The following is a 21,442-nucleotide window of genomic DNA, read 5'->3' on the forward strand; positions in this document are numbered from 1 at the left end:
CTCCCTGTTCACAAGTCTCTGTCTGTTTATAGAACTCTTACAGGCTAGAATCCTATCTTAAGGCAGAGGTAAAGTATTCAGACTTGGCATGATAAAACTCTGGGCTAATATCTGCCTTCTTTCAGGAAAATTTATTCTAAATTTCTGTTATGAGTTAATGCGTGTAATATATTGAGTTAAAAATGTTACAATACGTTACACTCGTAAATAATGTGTGATTCATAGTTTCATTTTCTTCAGACTAAAGTCTTTCTTTTCTGAAAGGTGGGCTATAGAAAGACACTCTCTTGCTCTTAATACCTTGATATCTAATGAATGGCAAATACACATGCACATTTCAAGGAGAACATATTTATATCCACATCTTTTTTAGTAGGGAAGATTCTGAGGAGATGCCAGCGTTCTTAAACACTTTGAGTGCTTATTTATAGTAGTTGCCTCAAAGTGCCAGGGTTGGAGGAGCTTTGATACATTGCCTTTGTTGGGTTTCAGTTTTGTTAGTTTGAGTGGTTTGAATAAGGCCATATGTATACGTATGGATTGGTCCAGTAAAATATATTACCTCACTCACCTTGGCTCTCTAATATCCTGGGACCAACATGGGTACAACACTACTGCATACAATATGAGATTGTGACAGTTTATTTGTACTAACTGTATTTTAATTAAAATTAGATTGTACTATGCTATGAATACAATATTTGGGTACCTTGTCAGTACTATGGCAGGCAGTAATGGGCACGTCCTATTAATTAAACTCCAAGGCACTCTGATATCAGTTGCTGTAATAAGAGTTAATTTACAATGTGACTATTGTTGTCTTACACACACTCACTCACTCTTACTTGCTGGCGGCCACCATCCCATCACTTCCGTCCGTCCAGTGCTTCTCCACGGAAAATCCTGTGGGGTGCTGTAAAAGCAGTTCTTACAACACCTTTCCTAGAGAATTCAACAACACACTGGGCCTTCACTCCCCTGCTCACTCATAACCCAAGATCTACCATTTGGTGATACAGGGCACTTCTTCCATGCTGCTGGGCCAGGTTTTGTGAAAATGTTTTCATTGAGACTTGAGTTGGATAACAAGGAATGTGTGTGGGTGCGGGGAAGGGGGAATTAAAGAAATAAAATGTTTTTCATCCCTAATTGCTACACACTCATCAATGGATGCTCCAAGGTGACTGATATTAGGCAGCACGGTCAGTAGAGCACTTTAAAATATTACCTATAAAAAAAATCCTTTACACCTTCCTGCTGGGATGGCTTTAGTTTAAGTGCAAAACAGTGGTGAGATTTATTTACAGTTCCAGCTAGCTCTGTTCCCCCCACCCCACCTCTTTAACGAAGCTCAGACTAGTGTCATTTATCAGAGATAATTATACAACAGATGGCGCTTTTCTGGTGGATAATGGTCTCAAAGTGGAAGGTTCTTTCCCATAATGAAGAATACCAAAACTTTAAATGTATTATTTTATTTTAATTTAAAGGTGGCTTTTTCTGTGCATTACCTATTTTGTAGCTAGTTCTATAAAGCATACACCTCTCTCATTACAGCAGTGTTCTTAGAAGATTGATATTTTGCAGTACAGTATGATGATGTACAGCTGCATGCTGCACTGAATAGAATTGCAGTAATTCATCAGGTATCAATGTATGGGATCATTAAATTAATCCCTATCAAAGTGTGAAAAGATTGGAGAGCTCAGAAGTGTTCTCTTACAGGAACTGCTCAGGCTGCAGTCTCTCTGCCCCCTCCTCCCTTTTCATGTCTTCTAAATCAGTCCCACATGGAGGTATTTGCCATGGTTGTTGAGTCTGCAGGATAAACAGATTGAACAAAACTGCAAGTCATTTGGGTAATTAACAAACTCTGTTCGTTATGTTATAACAAGTAAAGAGAACCATACAAATCTTCTGTGATAAGATTCATATTTTATCTGAAGAGAGAGGTGGGGGGTTTTTTTGTTTTGTTTTTTTTCTTGTGTCTTTAAGGAAGTCTTTTATCCTCTAAATATTCAGTGATTGGTCTAGGAAAGAAGTTCTTAGGGCTAGATTTTGCAGGAGTTCAGTTTGTGACAATATTTAAATATGATCTCTTGCCCCTTTTTTTGTAACTGATTACTTTTCCTGTGAGAACCACATTTTATTGCTAGCATCTTGTATACAGAGCCAGATTACTGCAGGTTTCCATCTCCTACCACATCAAGGTTGGAACAGTCACCTGACCACTGGAAGGAGGTGCTGTTTGTTTTGGGTTCAACCAGTCTGCTGATTAATAATTCTCTTGCAGAATGAAGGTAGCTCTTTGAGGGTTACAGACTGCATACAGTAGTACACTCAGAGCAAAGGCTTTGTAACTAATTTAATCACTTATATTTCGAGTACATGAAGCACTACATTTCCTTTATGAGATGCAGTTACAACTTTGGGGGAAAAACAGTTTTAAGATCTTTTTCAGTTGTTACTGCATTTTTCTCACTGGCATCTTCAGGCTTTTCAACACAGTCTTTATATTGATTTACCTACATTGGTCTAGAAACGTAGTCAATTTACTGAAATAGGCTGTACAGATATAAGAGCTTTGATAACAGTATAAATCTGCCTGCATTATGTCAAGTATCAGGGTTTAGCCGTGTTAGTCTGTATCCACAAAAACAACAAGGAGTCCAGTGGCATCTTAAAGACTAACAGGTTTATTTGGGCATAAGCTTTTGTGGGTAAAAAATCTCACTTCTTCACCTACAAAAGTTTATGCCCAAATAAATCTGTCAGTCTTTAAGGTGCCACCGGACTCCTTGTTGTTTCTGCCTGCATTGGGATTGCACAGATTTAACTATATCTGTTTCTAAACAGATATAGTTAAATCTGTAAAAAATTGTGTACATCAGTTCTTCTAGATCTGGATACTCCTGTTTTATCCCCATTTCCACCCTTTCTTTAGGCTGTCCTAACATTACTTGGCCAGCACTAGTATAGGATTTGTCTGTTGCTCTGGAGATATCTAGCTGGGCTTCTTAGCGGGTGGTTATCTGAAGTTAATCTCGGGGGCGGGGAGGCGGCAGATTGGGGAGCACTGAAAGAGGCTTTTTTCTCCTAAACACAATCTAAAAATCTGCTTATTAAGGTAAGGTTCTCTGTATTTTGGTAAATAAAAGGTCACACTAGATATGGAACAATTTCACTTAATTTTAGCCCTTCATCTCCTCCTTTGGGGCTGTCATATTGTTTTCCTTTTTCTATACACATGGAGCTAAAGCTGACACTATGCAGGCTTAAAGCTAACTCGAACTTGTAATAAGACAGGAAAAATGTCAGTGTGAAAAACTCTGACTTTGGCAGCTGGATCAGGTTTGATATTTCAGTAGTTCTTAGTTTCAAATGACATGGTTTTATTTTAATTATGTGCTTAACTTCTTCCTGTCCTTGTTTGAATTTGCAAATACCATAATCAGAGAGGGAAGAGAGGAATTGTTTTTGTTTCTAGAACAATTAAATGCACTAGATTCCAATGCTTAAGATGGTTTTTAATTAAGATATGCAAATAGACTTTCTACCAGATATATATACCTCTGATGTGGTCGTGTAGATGCAGAACAATTGTTAAAGGTTTAGGCCAGAAGTTTCAGTGGTGGCAACTGACTGTGCCTCAATTTTTATGTGCCCAACTTTAGATGCTTTGGTCTGATTTTCAGAGGTGCTGAGTGTTCGCAGTTCTTAGTGGTTCCTCAGCACATCAAAAATCTGGCCCTAGGTGTGTCAAGCTGTACACACAAAGTCAATGGCCACTTTTGAGAATTTGATTGCATGACTCATAAAATAAACTTTTTTCTGTGTCGTACTCATGCTAGTGATGTTACTCTTAAACGAAACATTTTTTACTGTGCTAGAAGTAGTGAAGCAGCCTTTGTAAGTGTGGAAGTATTCCAGGAAGTTTAAATGTACTTGGGTTTTATGTACTGTGGCTGAAGGCTAAGGTTCTCTATCCAAGAGCTTTATCAGAAGAGTGAGGTGTATTGTTTTTGCCTGTTCTCCCAATACAACTGTTGGATGTTTTAGATCAAGCTTCTTAGTGTGGGGACTTTCCTAACCACTGCTTTATAAAATGTCATGCATACCTACTGTGCTTTAAAAGCAATGACTATTTTCATTATTTCCATGCTCCCAATGAGAATCTCATCCCAGTCATTCCTGATCTTTCAGGATTTCTGTATGAAGAATGCACACAGATACACACATCCTCTTCTGAGCATCTTCTCTCTCATAGCACCAGACAAAACCAAGGTTCCCAAAAATTTGTAATTGCTTCAGGTTTTTGCCTTTTGCTTGAGTAAGGCAAAATTGATAACCTGAGTCAGACATGGCAGCTTTCCACTGTATACTGTTAAAAATTATTTATATTACTGTTGTGCTACTTGGTCTATACACACAAGTAAACATTGGCCATGAATTTCAAAAGTGGCCAGAGATTTTTTTGGGTGCTTCCATTTCTGGATGCCCAATTCAAGACACTCAAAAGGGGCTGGATTTCGAGAGAGCCAGGTGCTCATCACTTCCATAAAATTGGAGGCCTTTGAAGTGTCTCCAAATGGGCGCACACAAACACTACTCGTATTGCTAATCTGAAGAATTTGCAGTCAAATATTGTGAGCAATATATGAAGAGTAGGGAGAGACAAATATGTTAATTTGTATATACTTCTGTAATGTGTTAACTGTGTAAACAAATACAGACCCCTCTATCTGCCACTACTTCTCAGCCAAGCAATCAAGAACTGATTGATTTCTGAATGGTGATTGTAGGAAAGAATTTTGCCCTACTTTGTAGTATAAAATTGCAAATCCACAAATCTGACGTCTCCCAAAGCAAATTTCTAGCCTTTTCTCTAAAAGGAATGCAGCAACTATTAAAATTGTGCTGGATGCAACAATGGCCTGTTATGACAACATGGCTATTACTGTAATTAATTGCATCCCCACTCACAATTGACAAAAAGTACAAATAAACAGTGACCATAAGAAACAGTATATGAAGTTTTTCCTGTGAACACACAAGATCAACTGACATCAGCCCACATGCTGATACCTAAGTTTATACATCTGGGAATTAGCCTAAGACAGTAATTCTCACACTGTGGTTGGGACCCCAAAGTGGATCATGACCTTGTTTTAGTGGGGTCACTAGGGCTGGCTTAGACTTGCTGAAATCAGAGTCCCACCACCTGGGGCTGAAGCCTTAGGGCTTTAGTCTCTCTCTCTCTCCTCTCCCGTGCCGTGGTCGTCCCCCTCCCCCCCCGTACAGGGCGGTGGGGCCTGGGTCATGGGGCTCTGGCTGGCTCAGGCTTTGGTCTCTCCTCCGGGGTCGTGTAGTAATTTTTGTTGTCAGAACGGGGTTGTGGTACGATGAACTTTGAGAATCCTTGGCCTAAGGCTTCTCATCAGAGAGCCCTTGACTCTAGAACATACTTCTCTGGTTAATGTTGGTCAGTGCTGTAGTCTGCTGACTTTTAGGGCACATTGTAAGGCCTAATTGTTTTCAAGCTTTTTGACTGAACTAGATGATTGTGAGCGAGGTGGAACAGTTTAGTTAGGGGATGATGCTCTAGTGTGTATTTTAAAATGGATGCACACATGCTCAGTGTCTAGCACTGGGGTCGGCAGCCTTTCAGAAGTGGTGTGCCAAGTCTTCATTTATTCACTCTAATTTAAGGTTTCGCGTGCCGGTAATACATTTTAATGTTTTTAGAAGGTCTCTCTATAAGTCTATATATTATGTAACTAAACTATTGTTGTATGTAAAATAAACAAGGTTTTCAAAATGTTTAAGAAGCTTCATTTAAAATTAAATTAAATTAAAATAAAATGTTGATCTTACGCTGCTGGCCCACTCAGCCCGCTGTTGGTCTGGGGTTCTGTTCACCTAGGCCCGCAGCAGGCTGAGTGGGGCCTGCAGCCAGGACCCTGGCTGGCAAGGGCCCGGCAGCTAGAACCCCAGACCAGCAGCGGGCTGTGCAGGGCTGGCGGCCAGGAGACCAGACCGGCAGTGACCCCAGACCGGCAAGCTGGGGCTGAGGCCAGCCCACCTGCAGTGTCAGGGTTCCATTCTGCCGGCTCCTGCCAGCCGGGGGATCCCAGCTGCTGGACCCGCTCAGCCCACTGCCAGTCTGGGTCTGGGGTCCTGGCCCCTGCCACATACAGTGGGTACCTACCTTCTCCCTGGTTCTGGCCCATTCTCTTCTCTCTCTGCACTGAGCTGAGGGTGGGAGTGCACTGAGCACAGGGCTGGGGATGAAGGGTCTGGCCAGGAGCTAGAATGAGGGAGGGGGCTCAGGGTTGGGGCAGGAGGTTGGGTGCTGGGGCACATTACCTGGGCAGCTCCCATTTGGTGTGAGGGTGCAGGTGGAATGTGGCGGGGGTGCAGTGTGCCACAGTTTGTGCTCCTGTGTGGTGGTGTGCCCTCATGGCAGGGGGCTGGGATGTGTGGGCTGCAGGGTCAGGGGGGTGTGGGGTGGTTGAATGTGGTTAGGGGGCTGGGTAAGACTGTATAGGGGCAGTGCAGGCTGGGCTGAGTGGTGGATATGTACTGGGGTCCAGAGCAGGACCTGGGGTCGTGGGGCACAAGGCTCGGAGGCACAGGCCAGAGGGCCCTGGTGTGTGGGTCTGCCCGGTGCTCTCACAGGGTTCAGTCCCCGCCCTTACGGGCGATCTAGTATGTGGGCTGCCGGCTTCAGGCTATAATATCTTTAGGGCTGGGTACTTGATTGGGGTGGGGCAAAGGAGTCAAGCAGAGTGCTGGGTGTGTATGAGGGGGGTACAGGGCTCAGGGCAGGGGTCTGGGAGGTGTGCGGGGCTCAGGGCATGAGCCTTGGTGTGTATGGGGGGGTCAGGGCAGGGCAGGGGGCTGGAGGAGATGTGCCCCTATTCCACACACCCCTTCCCCAAGGCCCTGCCTTTGCTTCTTCTCTGCCTCTGCCAGGAGTAGCGAGCATGCTGACTCTGCTCCTTCCTGACCCCCTCCCTCGCAAGGGCCATCAGCTGGCAGAGAGGGAGGGACGGAGAGGCAGAGGAGGGGCAAGAACCCAGCACGCTATGGGAAGAGGCAGGGGAGCCGGCAGGACTGAGTTTCTGCCCCTTGCCCGCTGCCCCCACAGGGCGGGGGGCGGAATGGAGGGCGGAGAAGAGCAGGCCGGGCTTGGCAGGGCAGGACAGGATTTTTAATGGTACGCTGCTGCCTGCCGACCATTAAAAATTGGCTCGCGTGCCGTCTTTGGCACGTGCACCATAGGTTGCCGACCCCTGGTCTAGCACATCTTTAAAATATAAAAGTTAAACATCGTTCAGTCTTTCATCTCTAGATGGTAGGAAACTTTCTTCTAATTTTAGCACAATCAATTTTTTCCCTCTTAATTTGAGAATAAATTGCATCTGCCTGGAAAATAACCCATATGCTGTCAAAATTGAAAACTGATGGAATTATGGGAGAGTAGGTTAAAAAAACTTTTTTAGAAAAGTGAGATTTGAGTTACAGGCTCCTGGTTTTGGGACTCCAAGCAGAACAAATAGAACTAGACATTTGAAGCGAGTGTAATGTACATGTCAGGCCTTGCCTCTGGTCTGTCTATGGGCAGTCCAAACCTGCCTTGTGCCAATTATGGTGGTAGGATCTTCCATGGGTTCTACTTTTATCCCTAGAATCCAAGTTTCATCTAAAGAGTTTGTAGGTCTGTCTTCTCAACAAATCATATGTACTGTTGCTTTAAGCCTTAAGTATGTAGACTGGCTGAGGAGATGGCATATAGGACTGTGAAATGAGCTCCTTATGTCAGTGACATTAATTTTTAAGCGTAATTAAAACCAGCAAAATGCTACCAGTGTTGTTTCCTCCAATTTATGCAAATCTTACACTGCAGATTTGGCAATACAGTCTGTGTCCTCATTCACCCTGGACTTTGGGACTGCTGAGCCCTCCAAAACCCATTAGCTTGGAGTATCAACTGTGATGCTAATTTCAAGCTACAAGTCTGACAGGCACTGCACTTACACAGACATCCATAGGCAGGAACACACCCAACTGTGCTACATGAATGATTTCCTAGCTGTTCCTGAACCAATGGTAGAAAAGCTCCAGCCAATTCCCGCAGCTCCTTGGTACAGTTCTGGGTTGCAAGCCCATCTTGCACTGGTCAGAAGCTTGGCCAGTGTAAGTTCTCTACCTAGTTCACAACTTCTTCATAGGAAAGTAGACATGCTGGGTAGGCAACAGGGCCAGGGACACCAAAATATGTTTGCCCAAGATGCCATTTTCCCTAAGGCCGACCCTGCAGAATACCTTGCTATAAGCTCTAAATATGCCTACTGCACAGCAGCAGCAGGAAAGACTTTCTCTTTGAAGACTTTCATATAAATAAAATCCACTGAGGTGAATTAGGGCTAACTCATTAAACTCTGCTAAAATATTCATGTCTAACCCTTTTATCTATGCTTAATGGGAGTGTAACCTAAAGATACGTCTTCACTGCAGATGGGAGCATCTCTCAGCTTGGGCAGACAAACTTGTACTAGGAGGGCTTGAGCAGTGCACTAAAAATAGCTGTGTGGATGTTGTGACTCAGGCTGTTAAGCCTAGGGGTCAACTCAGGTGGGCTTGAGAGCCCAAGCTGCAGCTTGAATCTCAACGTCTATCTGCCCGAGAGGCTCGTTCCTAGCGGCAGCGTAGACATACTCAAAATTGCTGTGCAGCTTACTCATTCGGCAGCACACATGCAGTTCTTACAACTCAGCACTGTCTTTCTCCAGGAAAACATTCAATCTCTGCAGATTAAACTTGAACAAATTTAGATTCCCTCTAGTTTATATCTTTATGTATTTGTGCCATGAATCAATGATTCTTTTCAAACTTGATTATACAGATAAATTAGGTAAGTCACTACTGATTAAGGAAATGCACAACTAGATTCGTGGTTTTGGCAAGTTTCCAAAGCACTGGTCTTCCCAGTAATGCAATATCCTCAATATATTTCCTGAAGCGTCACAAAATCCCTATTTACTATACTAATATCCCAAGAAATCCATCTCTCCTTAGGTTGCTAGATACTCCCTCCAGGAGTACACATGCTTTCAGCATCTAAGTAGGAACTTTCTGGGATGCTAGCTCCCTTCCAGCAGTGAAAAATCAGACCAAGCTTCAGATGTACACTGCCCTTTTAGAGCACTGTGAACGGGAGATCTGGAAACTTTGTTCTCCTATGTCCTTTTCACTTCATGGTCATGTTTGTTCACTATTTTAGTTAGCACACTTTGAGTCTACTCATGGTTCTTAGTTTTAAAAAAATGTATTATTTTAGTATTAGGCTCTCTGCCATTGCGCAGACAGGCTGGTTTCAATCTACTGCGTATCTCCCCTGCTGGTTGGTAGACCAGGAAAGCCACTCTGAGAAATCCCCAGGACTGAGTCAGCACATCAGATTGAATAGTCTGGGTTCAAACACTGTGCCTCCTGTAATGGCAGAAAAAGAGGTTACTTAGCCACTATTTGGTTCCTTCAGTGAACAGACAGCCTAGATTTCCCACTCCCCACCCACCTTCCCGCGAACTTCTTTGGAGTCTATATAATGGGTTCTGAATAACTGGGGAAAGGACCTAGTATGGGTTAGGGCTTCTGCTCCTCATAAAAATGAGCTCTTGTTCAGCTATTTGAACAGTGAAGCATGTATGTAGTAGCCCCAGCAGAACTGCTTTCCAGAGGCTTCTAGGGTGTCAAGAATGCATATGCTCCCAAAAGTGGGGATCTGTGCTGTCCATCTATTCTAACTACAGTTATTACGGTACGATGAGTAGTCTGTCTTTCCCCTGAGATAGCACATTGTCATCACTTAACAAATAATACATAATAATCTCCTTTGATATTTTTATTTTACATTTGTCAGGATCTCTAATTTTAAATAAAATTACTCTGGTGAGGAAGCTATTGTATGTGCTTCTAATATTAGAGTATTAAATTAATGTTGACAAACAAGAAAAATACAAACTTCGGTATCTTATAGATCCACTTTAAAGGACATTCTAGCAAGTACCTTAGTCACTAGATATTTTACATTAGTGGATTTTTTAACCTTTATTTTTAATATTGAGGTCCAAAATTGTTTGTCTGAGGGTAGTATTTTGACATACTAGTATGTTTAGTTATGGAAAGGTAAATCAGCCACCAGATTATGATGGAGTGAAATTGACAAGATATTTAAAAGGGATTATGCGTTTCTAATTAGTCCACTGTGCCTGTAGATGGAAATTAATTATTGTTATGTAAATGTCATGCTAATTAAGAGAGAATACTGAAAGTGTAATAAATATGCAAAAGAAATAGATAAGTTAACTATATTTTTTGTTTTTATTAATATTTTATGGAGAGTTACAAGAGAAGCTGGTAGAGAAATGTTTGATTATTGAGCTACAGACAATTTTTAGCTGACTTTTTCATAATCCATTTTTCCTAATTCATGTCTTTATTGCACTATATTAACTGCAGCCACAGTGGGCTAATGATACCAGGAACCAACAATAACCAGGCATTGCAAATGTATTAACAAGACCTTGTGTGTATATGCATATATGGGTATGTATATACTTTAGTGTTTTCGAAGTTACGAAGTGCTTCTCTTCTGTAGTTGCCCTCCTTTTATTTTGAGTGCTGGACTGTGCAAACCCAATGACAATGTCAACTCTTGTGTCTTCATAGTGAGTATTGCAATATTTGAAGCTCCAGCTCCTGGATTCATATTATATGAAAGCTGAGTTTCCCTGATAAAAAAACAAACAAAACAAAAAAAACTCTAGAAGGCACATAAAAAAACTCAAATTCTTTAAAATCTTATAACTTCTCAGCTTGTCTCGTGATTTTTATAAATGATTTCCTCTTGTCCCCAAGCACCCACTTACATCTGGGCACCCTAACACTACCATCCTACTTCCCAAATTGGGCTCCCAATGACTCCATAATAGGTTTTCTTGCCTCTATAATACTCCTCCTTAGGGTCAGTTCATTACAAAAACATATAGTGACAAAAATGCATAACAAAAGTCCCCAAACAAAGTCCTTTTATCATCTCCAGTGATGTGGTCCTTAAAATCCCATGACATCTCGTCTGCCAAGCACATTCCATGCTCTGGTGTCTTTCATTTAACTTCATTTTCCTACACAAACTGTAGTAATTTCAGCCCAGTGAAAAACACACTGCCTATTTCAAATAATAAAGATCTCTGAGTTATTTGTCAGTATTACAATGGATTCAACATCATTGTTTTCACATAGAATTGCAGATTCGAGCCCACCGTATACAATTATGCATGCCTAGTTTTAATGGTGGAACAAAAAAGAGCTGTAGAAGAAAGTGCTGCAAAGGGCATGCAAACTTCATCAGTTATGAGACACTCTGGTGTATTTGAATGCAAATCCCAAGTTATTAGTTGTTGAAGCCCTACACAGACCCATCTGAACATAATATCTAATGAGGCAATAAACAAACTGCTATTGCACTCTTGGAAATGCAAAAGAATGAGAAACAGTTGCAATTTATTCTGCTTTAAAAATGGCAAGTAAAAAGTCCTATATTTCCTGGGTTCTGAAAGCCCCACCTGGTATGAATATTTTACTGTACAATAATCTGGGTTGATCTCATAGGCTCCATCACGGTAGAAAATCAATTTTCTTTCTATGAAAATTGAAAGAATGTAACTAAATGACATTTTTTAATGAAAAAAGTATTTCACTTGAGACTAAAGCACATGTGTATGGAATTGCGCACTGTTGCATGTTGTTGACATGTAACCAATGGATGTGCACCTGCTCTTTAAAATGGACACTGACAAGTCAAATAGACCTAAAATTGAAGTTTTTGTATATTTCCAATAGCAAGATTTTTTGTATTTGTTCTAAAAATTCCTTTACAATATAAATATCCAAAATGTTGAACTTTGTACTAGTGCTTGAGTCAGCTTGTAAAAGGCTCTTCAAATGGTTGTCAAGTCTGTCTAGGGATCCTTTCATCCCCTTTTCCAAAACATTAGTGCATCTTTTTGCATCTTGGACAGTATCATTAATAGTGTAAATTACTCTGACCTCTAACATTTTCATTTTTAACATTCTAACAGAGTCTAACACAAGTAAAGCAGCTGAATTCGTAAATTATTTCAGCTTGACAGTGTCTTGTTAGATTTACATTTTGATTTACCTTGAAATCACTTTAAAGGTGACCTGCTAAGGGGGAATAAAAATTGTGCCGTTGAAGTAGTTTCCACACGTCGGCTTGAGGACTCCTCCTTGAAGGGCCAGGGAACTCTACTGAGAACTGCTTCTTCCCTCGTTTGAAAGGCTGGGTTCTGAAACCTTAAAATCTTTTGAGAGCTTTGATATCAAGTGTTTTTTCAGAAGCTTGAGTTAAAGAGATGTTCAAACACAACAAGCAGAGTTGTAGGTGGTCTAACTAAAAGTGCCTTCCCCTCTCAATTGGCCATGTTTCTGTCACCTTTTGTAAAGTTATAATCCCATGAGTTTTTTGCAATATAAACAGAGTTGGCAAGCAAGATCTGATATTTCTGTAGTAAAAATAAGTAAAATTGTAACATGAGAAAAATTCAGGTTGCCTTTTTATAAAACATAAAGAAGCAAAAAGGTACAGTTAGTTTCAGTTGTAGGTTACTTTTACCAGTCCAGATTTGACATGGTTTGAAAAGGGAAGACTACAATTTGCTATAGCAACAGTACTGATTTCAGGACATGTAAATATTGGATGACTAGTAACAAGTGAAGGCTCTGTATTCTGCCCAGCAGTTTGGACTACAGGGATGTGAATAGCAGTGCATACCAAAGTGTTGCATTATAACTCCCATGTGGATGCTCCAGACGTGAACAAAAGGGTTCTTAGGGTATGTCTACACTACCCATCGGATTGGCAGGCAATGATCGATCCAGCGGGAAGTCGATTTTGACCCTGCCAGCAGGTAGGAGATCTTGGGGGACAACTACTGCACTGGTGGGGTGCAAAATAAACTTTATTAAGAAAATGCAAAAAAACAGGGAAAATTCAATAGTGAGGGGTATGGGGTTTGTTAAGGTAGACAATTGGGGAGGGGTTTCTTTTAGTAAATAGTATAGGGGGTTTCAATAGTGGGGTACAACACAGTGGGGTACAATACAGTTGGTAACCAATTAACACTGAAATATTAAATGAACAGGTAGCTTAACAATTCTTATGTAAGGGTGTGTACAGCCGCATATAACCAACTAACAGTTATGGGAAAAATGTTAAATATCCAAACAACTCTAGAAAAGTGTGTCACATGATAAATGTAAAATGTGAGGTGTTAAGAGAAAAAGGGTAACCAATGGTTTTATCATAGATTTGATACAATTAGAGTTGGGGCCGTAAGAGCGGGTGAACACACGGGAGGGATTAAAAAAGAGAGAGAGAGAGAGCAGTGTAGGGGAATGAGTGGGATGGGGAAGAGGGCACGTGACAGAAGAGCAGAGGGAGTTTAAACTCAGGAGACACAGAGGGGCGACAGGCGCAAGTTTTAAACGCAGAGACACGCAACCATGACTGGAAGCTCGGTGGGCGCGGGCACGGGAAGACAGACTTAACCCACAAATTATACCAAGAACACAGCAAAATTTATCTATGTCTAACTTAACCAAACTACACAAATTAGAGGAACAGAACACAATGGCAACATTTTTTTAAACCTAACTTAAAGCACAATACAAACAATTCTCTAAACCTAATTAAACCACAGGCTATGCAAAATAAATTACCAACTTATCTCGCCTAAAGAACCTGATTCTAATAGGTGCACCTTAGCAGCAGTGGGGGCGGGGGGGGAGTCTGCAAGCTGCGCACCCAGGATGACAGTCCAGAAGGCACAGCCGGCAGCGGCACAGCATATTTAGCAGCAAGAGCTGCGGTAGCCAAGAAACATGACATAGCTACAGACCAAGGAGTTGCATTTGGTCTGTCTGCTTTACTGAAACAACCACAGCTAGGAGCAGGGGAGCCTGCGTCAAGAGAACTCTACCAACTCCCAGGCGCACAATTACATAGAGAGAGAACAGCAGTGAGTCATCGAGGAGGAGAGAGGACTCGATCACTTTCACGTAATCGCGGAGATCTCCAGGCACAAATTACGTTGCTCATGTGGAGGAGTTGTAAAAACAGGGGATGCTCAAAAAACAACGAGACGGGAGAGAGGCCCCACAAGACCCCTAGCTGATCAGACCAGGTGGCAAAGCAAAGGCCTTCTCCCAGGTCTGATCAGAAAATGTCTGGTTTAAAGCAAACCTTTAGGCAGTTTCCCACCAGTACTTTGATTTAGAAAAAAATTGCGCCGGCATACATTGGTTAATAGCTCCTCTTGATACAGGGGAGGAGAGGAGGCAGGGAAAAACTGCAGGTGAGCATAGGCATGCCTGGGCATGTTCTGAGCCACAGGTATGACTCATATGCTTAATTAGTTGGCCACTTCAGGTCTTGCATTTCTGGGCAGCGCCCCCCACACTGAGCCCGGGTCTGAACAAAGGAGCTAAACAAAGAAGCAAGAAGCCCCCTCCCTAGGCAGGGCAGTGGCTCCAGTTAGTCTGTACAAGCCATCCCTATGAATAGGGCTATGACTTCAGTTAGCACAATGGCCGGGAGGGGCAGCCACCAGGACAAACAGAAAGGAGAAGGAAAAAAGAATGCTAGCAGGGGGACAGCTGTAATAGACAGATTTATCGTGTCTAGTCTAGACACGATAAATCGACCCCCGAGCACTCTCCCGTCAACTCCTGTACTCCACCGCTGTGAGAGGCAAAGGCAGAGTTGACAGCAGAGCAGTAGCAGTCAACTCACCACAATGAAGACACCACGGTGAGTAGGTCTAAGTACGTCAACTTCAGCTACGTTATTGCCGTAGCTGAAGTTGCGTAACTTAGATTGATTCTCCCCTGCCCCCCAGTGTAGACCAGGCCTCAGTTTGCATTAATGTAGTCATCTTCAAACAGCACTACATTAAATGTGAACTAAATCTTTTACTTCATGTCCACACACAGGCGCATTATATGCAGGACTTTGATGTGCATGGCAGTCCATACTCCATAGTCCAAACTGCCTGGCAGCATAGACATAAGCCTAGTTGGGGCCAGGCTTATACTAACCCCTTGCTTTAAACTGAATTGTTGGTATTTTCATCGCCAGAGTCTACTAGACCAGACTTAGTTTCAGGTTCTAGGTACGTAATATCATCCAATTATCCAAGCTACAATGTATTATTACTGTCAGTTACGCTTTCTGTCAATTTGTCTTGACTCAGCTATGTGGTTTTATTTGTGCTTTACTGCAATACAGTGAATATACTGAATTGGGTTGTTAGTTTAACAAGATCTCTGGAGAGCTCTTCCATGATGATGCGTGTTGAAATATGGTAGGAAGCCTAAAAGCAATTTACCACCAAACAAATACCAGATGAGTGGGCAAGAGTCCAGAACCTGAAAATAAAATTTGTCTACAAAGGTAATGTAGTATATGCTTGTGTTGAGATTATACATAAAACCAAAGCTTTGACCACTTGTGGTGATTGATGATCCCATGACACTTCTTCCATTTTGGTCAACATTGTGTCTGTATAACTTCTTCCAGCAGTTTCAGTTGGATATGCTGTTCTCTCTTCCCATCCTAAACTCTTGTCTAGTTTTGTTGTGTGCTGTTCAATAGTATTGTATTCCACCCAAAGAAAAGTACGTTCTCATGGTGGGAGAAGTGATTTTTAGAAATGGGACAAAATCTAGGTCTCGCGAAAGTAGGTTGAACTCATTAAAGTCTATGACCTTGCATCCATTTACATAACCTGCTTGTAAAGCCCTGTGGGATGTAAAGCACTATAGAGACATAATGCAAACCTCCCTTTGACTGACTTGAGGGGAGCCAGGATTTCATCCCTGGGTCTTTTGTGGATTAACCATAGAGATCCCAGCTCTACTGGAATGTAGAATCACCTTTGCCAGTGTGTTTCTCTAAAGATATTTCTAACAAAATGTTTTCAGCATATATAAAAAAGTGTTATCCCAATATTTAATTGTAAGTCATATTCGGATATTAATGGGAAGGAAGGGGTGGAGGACAAAGAGCTGAATGAATACTGGACTCTCAACACCCATAAGCTCCCAGGACATGTGCATGTTTCAGTACCTGTACATCCCTAGGCATAACTCTGATTTGGTTTTTCTGTAAGAAAATGGCAAATGCTTAGTATTAAAGTGTTTTGGGACTGACTTTATTCTCCTTTTCCAGGTGGGCCATGCACAGGTACACCTCACGTCTCGTTAACTACACCAACCAAAAGATCCTGTGACTCTGGTAAGTTTTGCTTTCTATTAGGCTTTGCATAAGAGGTAGTTGTACAATTACAAGTGAGTGTCGTATGGCCTCATGGCTAAGATCAAGTGTTAGTATATACCAGGAGAATTGCAGAGGAAAATAAACCTTGGTGACCTGCTGTTGGGAGTAACAGGTAAATCATGAAAAATGAGAGGACGCTACATTTACAACTTTGCAATTAATGTGACATAACCATAGAAAAATGCAAAAATAATCCTGTTGTTTTAATCGAATTTAGATGGAGCCTATGACAGTCCCACTTTAAAAGAACAGAGCAGAGTTGGTTGCACACTTCCTGATTGACCTCACAGTACATACGAGGAAGAACTGATGTTTGCATCAGTTGAGACTGGGGTAAACCTGATTTAGATCAATTATTGCAAACCCTTGCATGTCTCTATATTTAGGAGTAAGCATCAGTATTGCAGTTTACTGATGGTTGAATGGGGGCTATTCCTGAACATAGTTAAGGACTCCCTCTCTCTTTCAGGGATTGGGGCATACTTAGGGTGACCAGACAGCAAGTGTGAAAAATTGGGACCGGGGAGCGGGGGTAATAGGAACTTATATAAGAAAAAGACCCCAAAATCCAGATGTCCCTATAAAATTGGGACATCTGGTCACCCTAGGCATTCTTCTTCTGCAGTGACTCTTGCAGGAAACATTTCTCAGTTTGTCACTAGGTAATACAAGACACTTCTACTGTTGCCTTTTTTTCTTGCCTCATCCCCCTCTTCCAGTCATAAAAGATCAAGATGTTTCTGTCCCATTTAGATGTGAAGATGCTTCTAAACAAGAAAGTAAGTTTGCCTCTGTATCTCTTTTCCTCTATCACTACACAAACTAAGCTCAACTGCATATGTTTTCCATCAAACAATAGCTACTGTAATATTTAACTAAAATTTAGATTGAAGGGTGGTTAACTTTCTGGATAGATGGTCTTGAAAATGATAGTGGAAAAGCACTATGTGAATGTTAAAAATGTGATCATAATTAGCATAATGGCAAGTAAGATTGCAATTTGCCATGCCATATGGGAGAAGCAATATCTCCTTAGATTAGATTAAAGCAGATGGAACTATTAGACATGTTGAAAAATGTCCCATTAAACATTAAGATGTTTTTCCCCAGTAGCTTTCTTATTCCCAGTCTGTGCTAGTAATCTAGAGAGATTTTTGGACCATTTATTCTGGTATATTTGTCATATGCAATGTTCTTTTAGAAGCTATCAACAAAAACACACAGAACTTGCTGTTTGGGTTACCAGTCTCTCCTTTAGTATAACAACCAATTGAGTAAAGCAAATTTGTTTTGCATTGTTTGTAGTTTTCTTATTTTTCTCAAGCCTATTTTTGAAGTTGCTTTCCATTTGCAGGTTAGGGTCTGTGTGATTTAGTTGTAGTCTTTCACTCTACTGAGCCTGTTAGCCAGGAATTAAAAGGTTACTTTCTAAAGAATAAAAATCATAATTACCCACAAAAATACCAGTATTTTTAATTTCACATTTTTGTCACTATTTGTGCTTTGCTTTACTTTTAGCATTTCTCCTAGGTTTGACAATGGAAATAAGCTAGTCAATTCCAGTTTCAAGTTCTTGCACAATGTGGGAAGTCTGGCCTGCAAGCAATTCTCTTTGGGTGCAAGTAGTACAGGAAAATTTTTTGTTAAAACACTACTTGTAATAATTAATTTAAAAAAATTCTAAGTTTTATTAAAATTACTTTTTTTGAAACTTACATTTCAAGCAAATGGTGCTTGAAGAAGAAATTGATATGTTTTCTGGGGCAATGTTTGGGAATCCAGTTAAATATAAATATTTAGTAGTCGTGTGGGTTACAAAGGGGTTTACCATATGTATATAAAGTCTTAAACTGAGCTGGGATTGAGAGGTGGACTGATAAGGCTACTACAGGTGAATGTTTCACATTATATCCAAGTTAACTGTAGCCACATTTCAACTTGTGTGCTCGTTCCTAGGAAGTTGGTTAGTTCAGTGGATAAAACTACCGTATATATGCTACACTTTGCATAATTACTTCCTTTTGTCAGAGCCCTGTGTTTCCTCACGTCTGAGTGTTAAAGAAGAATGTTTTGGTGTGAGTTCAGCTGTCTCTCTCTCCCCTATCCCTCCCCNATTGACTCCTCGCTCACCTCCTCAGCCCCTCCCTCCCCCTCCCCAGTGTAGTTTTTCCCTTAGGTCTGCAGTATCAGTATTTGAGACAGAAAATTAGAAATTTGACCTACTTATGTAATATGCTAGCTCCCATCAGGAGAATATTAAGGAAGACATAAACCTTTCACATTTTATTAGCATTTAATGTAACCGTTGACGAAAGATCAAAACAATAAATCTGTCAAGACAAGGAAAAGGTGTTTTTAAAAATAAAAGTTTTTACCTTGTGCACTTGTCAGCTTGGATTCTGGAGCAGCTCTCTGACAAAAAGTCACATTATGACACCAAACAGTGTTATTTCTCCCTTTGCCAGAATTGATGATCGGATTGTAAAAGTATTTATATTCTAAAGTGTATCCAAAGGACAAGGATTATGATAGAAAAGAATGAGATGTCTAAGAGTGACTAGCTGGGGTGAGGCTTTAAAGGTTTTGAAGAGCCAGACGTGTGAGAATAGTGTAGAAAAGATGTTGGGCTCTGGCCTGCTGAATGGTTTTTTATGTATCTTAATTTTGTCTTTTATTGGTTAGAATTCATGTCCAGATTAATGGCTGACATTATTGCAGTAAAGCTTTTTCAACTTAGGTTGGCATCCTTACCCCATTTATACTTGTGCCTGTGTCATGAAAGTACAGTATTAAATAGCATTAAAGAATTTTATTGCTCTTCTGCTATATGACTCTAAGAAGACTGAATATGTAAATCATAACAGCTGGATTTTAAAGCATTTTCAGACAATTTAGAGATTTTCTGGAAAGGTCAGTGGAACTCCTTGAGTGCACTCTGCTAATTCTTAATTGTGCTTGAAAAAGAGAGTGCAGTAGAAACAGATCAGCTGCAGTAACGATACAATCAATCTGCAGAATTTATCCAGAAAGCTGATGGGTCTGTAAGTGCCTTACTCCACTTCTCATGGGAGGTTCATGGAAACCAAGGATTTTCATGTGCACGTCACTTGTAATTTTGTCTTGGTGCTAACATATCAGAACTTTATTTTGCATGTCAGATGGTACTTTTATGGGCCAGAGTTTGTTTTAGGAGCGTGCTGTATGCTTCTCCTTGTTTGGGGCTCAGTCCTACAAGGGGCTGAGCACTCTAGCACTGATCTTTAAATTTAGGCATGTGCTTAAGTGTTTTGCTAGATCAGTGCCAAAGTGCTCAGCCCCTTGCAGGATTGAGCCCATGTTGCCTGGGATGACAACCTGTTGGGAGCTGCTAGCACAGACAGTATGGAAATGCCAGTCAAATGAATGTCTCCTTGGCTTTGGCTGTGGCTGAAATTTCCTTTTTATGATCACATTTTATCATCCCTTACGTGTCTAGTAAGGACAAAAAGCTCTGGTCTACCATTAATTAGATATTCTATTGCTCTGCAGTGGTAAAGTGTCTGAGCTAACAATATAAAAAAAGGTTAGTGACGGATTTTTTATTATAAAAACAACTTTGAGAGGTTTTTGTTGTTGTTCCAATTGACCTTTTGAGGTGCTCTTTAGTGTTTGACTGTTGGAGGGCACTGTGTTAGCAATCCAACCTTCCTAGAGCCTTCTCACCAGAAGGAACAGGATGCTAGAACAGCCTCAGAGCTGCATTATAAATCTCCCAGCCCCGGCAATTATAGTGCCCATTAGAGACACTTTTTTACCCTGCTCAGTTCTCGGCTGTACTAATAGAACAGCACATCAAGCAAGGCTGTAAATAAAAGTTATTACCTAATAGGTGGGCGCTGAAGTGGAACGGACGGGAGCTGAGGCATGGAGGCCTTATTACTGCTCATCAGCAATTATAAACAGGATAAAGTGTCTGGGACTTGCACTGATGCAGTGAGGGCTAATAGAGGCTGGAAGATGACACTGTACCATGATCTAATGATGTATGTTGATGGGTTTTTACTGCCTCATCTTGCTGCCTATTTGTGAGATGAGTTGTATTATCTGTTCCATACTCCCATATCTATCTGAATAGACAGATCAGCTTCCTCTCCTGCCAGAAGGTGGTCTGACGATTGCTGCACATATACTTTTGGATTAGTTTCGGAAGCTGGTATCTAAGAGCATTTTTATGATTATTGTAGAATAAGATCCTAATTGTAAGTACTGTAATAGGCATGTAAACAGTTTTAAGGGCCTATTACTGCAATTTTAGGATGTCATGTCAGCATCACTATGAGCATATTCTTGCTTAATTTTGACCTACAAGTAAACTGATTTCAGAACTGTTACTGACATTTTGTGGCTGACCATTTCATCTGAATCCTCTTCTAGACTAAACGATGCACTGACTGGACCTGATCCCTAACCAGTGTAGTTGAAGTCCCAGAGAGATGAGTTGTATCTTAACCTATATTGTACTAGTACAGAAAATGATTTCCAACAATGGTGCTAATGTGCAAACAGCAGCTGCCACTGCATGAGAGCTTGTGTACACAAACATTTAGGGCTTGGCTACACTCACTTTACAGCACTGCAACTTTCGTGCTCAGGGGTGTGAAAAAACACCCCCCTGAGCCCTGCAAGATGCAGCGCTGTAAAGCATCAGTGTAATCAGGGCGGCAGCGCTGGGAGCACAGCTCCCAGCGCTGCACGCTACACCCGTAAAGGATGTGGTTTACGTGCAGCGCTGGGAGAGCTCTCTCCCAGTGCTGCCGCTCTGACCACACTCGCACTTCAGAGCGCTGCCGCGGCAGCGCTTTGAAATTCCAAGTGTAGCCATACCCAAAGTTCATGGTAAGCTGGGGTTTAAATCTGCCCTTCACATGCCTGCCATGTGCTAATTGGCCATGTGGTAACTGTTGCCACATGCTAAAATTTCCCTAGTGCTCTTTGATTTACTCCCATTTCAAAGTGGGAAAGATCAAAATGCACTAGGGA

The 21,442-nt window shown here is 41.3% G+C and overlaps 1 protein-coding gene across 1 annotated transcript in view; it reads left to right on the forward strand.

Annotated features, from left to right (window-relative positions):
* ZFAND3 (zinc finger AN1-type containing 3) overlaps positions 1-21,442 on the forward strand; it is a 275,471-nt gene that overhangs the window by 180,639 nt on the left and 73,390 nt on the right. Inside the window, exon 5 of the mRNA XM_032770729.2 lies at positions 16,316-16,381. Within this exon, the coding sequence (XP_032626620.1) occupies positions 16,316-16,381 (66 nt within the window). The remainder of the gene's footprint in view (positions 1-16,315; positions 16,382-21,442) is intronic.

This window comes from Chelonoidis abingdonii, chromosome 3 (genome assembly GCF_003597395.2).
Source record: "Chelonoidis abingdonii isolate Lonesome George chromosome 3, CheloAbing_2.0, whole genome shotgun sequence".
Taxonomy (NCBI): Eukaryota; Metazoa; Chordata; order Testudines; family Testudinidae; genus Chelonoidis; species Chelonoidis abingdonii.